This window comes from Sinocyclocheilus anshuiensis, unplaced genomic scaffold (assembly GCF_001515605.1).
Source record: "Sinocyclocheilus anshuiensis isolate Anshui unplaced genomic scaffold, SAMN03320099.WGS_v1.1 scaffold455, whole genome shotgun sequence".
In the NCBI taxonomy this organism is placed as follows: Eukaryota; Metazoa; Chordata; class Actinopteri; order Cypriniformes; family Cyprinidae; genus Sinocyclocheilus; species Sinocyclocheilus anshuiensis.
In genome coordinates, this window is record NW_015552560.1 from 403,673 (window position 1) to 407,564 (window position 3,892).

General features: G+C 37.8%; 1 protein-coding gene across 2 annotated transcripts in view; it reads right to left on the minus strand.

Annotated features, from left to right (window-relative positions):
* Positions 1-3,892, minus strand: part of LOC107664697 (elongation of very long chain fatty acids protein 5-like) — a 17,422-nt gene that overhangs the window by 4,492 nt on the left and 9,038 nt on the right. For both annotated transcript variants that reach the window (XM_016455340.1, XM_016455341.1), the window contains exon 4: positions 804-881. In XM_016455340.1, the coding sequence (XP_016310826.1) occupies positions 804-881 (78 nt within the window). The remainder of the gene's footprint in view (positions 1-803; positions 882-3,892) is intronic.

Sequence of the window (3,892 nt, forward strand, 5' to 3'; positions counted from 1 at the left end):
GGTTAATCTTTTTAACGTTTCCTTGGTTGGTAGATGCACCGGGGACCAGATTATAGCACTTAAAACCTGGAAAAGTCAGATTTTCATGATACGTCACCTTTAATATAAAGTGCAAGCATGCTAAATTTTCATTCAATTTCAACCAACATGCAATTAAGTGCCATTACATTACATTCACTTAGCACTTAAGTATATTTATTTAAAGTATATTATTTCAGTAATAATACTTTTTAAAGTGTAATTCTGTACAAGGGTCATTTGTTTATAGTATTAAAAAGACTCTTCACTAAGCCCTGTCTGAAAAAAAAGTTACTGACCAATTCACCACTGTTTCCATTCACCATATATTCAGATAGCCTTTCCTCTTTCTTTTCTACTAGGATATAATAGAGTATCCAAAGGGGATGCATTTTTAAATCTTGAAATAAACCATCACAGGTCCATGCTGTGGATCATGAGGTGACTTCACCGAGCACCAAACCCGATGACCCAGCACCATGCACTGCCAAGAGGTTTTCAGGGACATGCTGACATAAATTAGCCTTTATACAAAGAACTCTTTTAGAATCACTCTTTCTAGTCCTAGTTAACAATACGATAACAAAGGGAATAGAACGATTCACGAAACCTTAAAAAATTATTGTCCACCTAATTTGTGGAACAGAGCAGCCAGGTCAACTGTACACTCACATCAGCCTGACGGGGAATAATGTCTCTTTTCTGAGGATTATGATCAAAGAGTAAAGCTGAATCTTAGAATTGTCCATATCTCACACAATGTAAAACTCAGCTTGTTGTTTTACCCTGTTGTCAGCCTCTCCTCCACTGTGGGTGTTCTGGCAGAAGAAGTTGTATCCGCCTTGATACACTGACATTACCAGCTGTAGAGACAGAAGGACAACAGAACGAATCATCATTCTCCACACCACTGCATATTCATCCCAATATGCAACACATTTGTGGAATTAGAACTAATGCTTGAAGATCAGTTTGGATACAGTTTATTTTACAGTATGTGTACTTACAGCATACTTACCCAAGACAGTACTGGGTAATATATGGTAAACATGTTTAAGGTTAGGTTTAGGGGTAGTTCAGGGTTAGTACAGTTATTGTAAATGCTATAATAAGTACACAGCATGCACACGCGGAACAGGATTGTACAATAAAGTGCTACCCAGTTTACATTAACAAAAAGTACAATGTAAATATCAATATGGCCATCATCCAACACAACAGTACATATCAGTTCCACCTGATACTACCACTGTACCATGGTATTGTCACAAGAGCTCTAGATTTTTTTTTCAATAGGCTCATTTAGTCAGTAGCCTTGCCTAATTGACCTGCCAATATTTTCCCAACACAAAAAAAGGACATTTCATTTTGAGCATTTATACATTTTATACGTGTCAGGGGAAAACATGTTCAAAGCACAAAGTACTAAAAATAATAAAACGACAAGAAAAATTCACAGTAATAGCTGGAAATACAACTATAAATATAACTCATGAATTCATGAACACTTTTGCTGGAATTCAATGGCATACGTTTTAGAACATTACCGGTTTGTTTGATGCTTCCTCTATCTATCACAAGGCTTGCGATTTCAACAAAACAGACTGTTAAATGGATCGAAATTCTCTTGCACAAGGGTCATCCTTATTGTGAAGGTAGCTTTAAGTAAGTATAAAATTCTCTTCTGATAACTGAAGTGGAGCGCAGTATGAACAGCTGCAGAGGCTTGCAGGTGTACGGCTGATGCCTTGACTTGTATAGTAAAGTGGACAAAAGTGCTTCATTTTTCACATTTTCTTTCTTTTGAACGGTCTTCCACGATCTTGTTCTCACCTCTCTCTGAACACAGTGCAGACCTTCTGGAAAATCTCCCATGAGCCTCTAATCTGACATTGTTCATTGTCTCATTTTGAATAAAGCCCTTGTTCAAGTTTTTTTTAGCAAATGCAGAATGAAAGCGGCACATCTGTCCCCAATATATAAATTATATTAAACCTCAAATAAGGTTCTCATCAACGCCTGACCTTATGTTACAGGTGACGATGGTATTCAGAGGGGGACATCTCAACTCTTTAAAAGGACATTCAGGGTCTCAATATAGCCGTAATTGCTTTGATCTAATGGAGCTTCTCAGGGTCAGCGGGTTGATTTTGCTGTTAGAGAGACTGTCCCAGAGCAGTATGCAGCATCACTGCTGCTCTCTAAAGTCCAGAGTGCAGTCCCAGCATTCACTCTCTAACTCGGCTAATTTCTCTTTAAACTAAATAACTCAAAGATGGCTCCAGCATCCCCACGACCCTACAAACAGTAGGACAGGCGGTTTGGAAAATGGATTGTTAATGCATTAAATGTCATGAACTAATAATGAACTACATTTCTGACGCATTTGTTGATGTTAATTTACAAACATATTAGTATTTATTGTTAGTTCATGTTCATTCATAATTAATTCACTTTGATGTATACTTGAAATGTTAGCACGTGAATTGTTGATGAATTGAAACGTATTGTAAAACCAAATCCTCAGTGATTGGCCACTAATGGAGGAACATTAATCTAACTATGTAACGAAGACAATAACTTTAAAGGCACAGTTCACCCAAAAATGAAAATTCTGTCCATTTTCTGTCAAACGACTTCCACTTCAAGAAAGAGTATTTGAGCTTTGCATGACCATATTTATTGTGCTCTGTGCATGCACTTATATGTGAACAAAAGCCTAAAATAAATCTTTATGAACTTCTGAAGCATCTTGTCACAATTTGGTGTTTACTTAGAAATATCTGTGTATTCATTTGTGTTTTAAAGATGAACAATGACATTTGAAATGACATGAGGATGAGCAAATGATGACAGAATTTTCATTTTTGGCTTAACTACCCATCTTATATGGATAGAACTATCTTTTAACAGAAAAGAGATGGACATTTGTAGCCTAGAGGTTTCTTTCTCTAATGAATAAAACAGGCAGGTCGTCATTGATGGCTGTGATTAAAGATCACTTTAGCTAACATATCTGTGAGTTTATCCTGAATTTAGAGTTAATTATATTTGGAAAGCCAGGCAACGTGTCTGTTTTGCAATGCAGATAGCATGGAGAGTGCTAATTAGACAAGAAAGGACTCTGAACTTTAAGGTGCACATGGACTGTGACTCATCATCATTTGGTTTGTCTTGCTCAATTTCCAAAAAGGCAAACCATCAGTATCAAAGTGCATGACATTTCAATACCAATTTAAAAGGCCCCAGTCACATTCAAACATCTATAGACCAGAGGTCCCCCAACGCCCCGCTCCTGGAGAGCTACTCCTCCTGCAGGTGTCCTGCCTGTCATTATCAAGTAACCCTGAAGACCCTGATGGCTGCTTCAGGTGTGTTTGATCGGGGTTGGACCTTAAATCTGCAGGACAGTAGATCTCCAGGAACAGGACTGGAGACGCTTGCTCGAGATTGTGTAACATCTTTTAAAGCGTAAAATCAATGGAAATTCAAAAATTTAAAGGGGTCCTATTATGCTCTTTTACAAAGTCTTGATTTTGTTTTGGGGGTGTACTAGAACAGGCTCTCATACTAGGTTGTTTGAAAAACACATTCTTTTTCATATTTTACATTATTACAACAACCTCTCTCCCCAGTCTGGCATGAACGGCTCGAATAGTTCCTGTATCAAATGAAGGCCCGCCTTCTGAAATACGAAATGTGCTGTGATTGGCAGGGGTGGATTTAGTGAATTGGGGACCCCAGGCAAAATATAGGAATGGGGCCTTATACATGTGATGCTTGCTGCTGCACAATGGTGCCCCATACTTGTGTCCAATGTTTCTACATTTTCATGTACATGTTATAATTAATTTATTTCATATTGGGGGGGGGG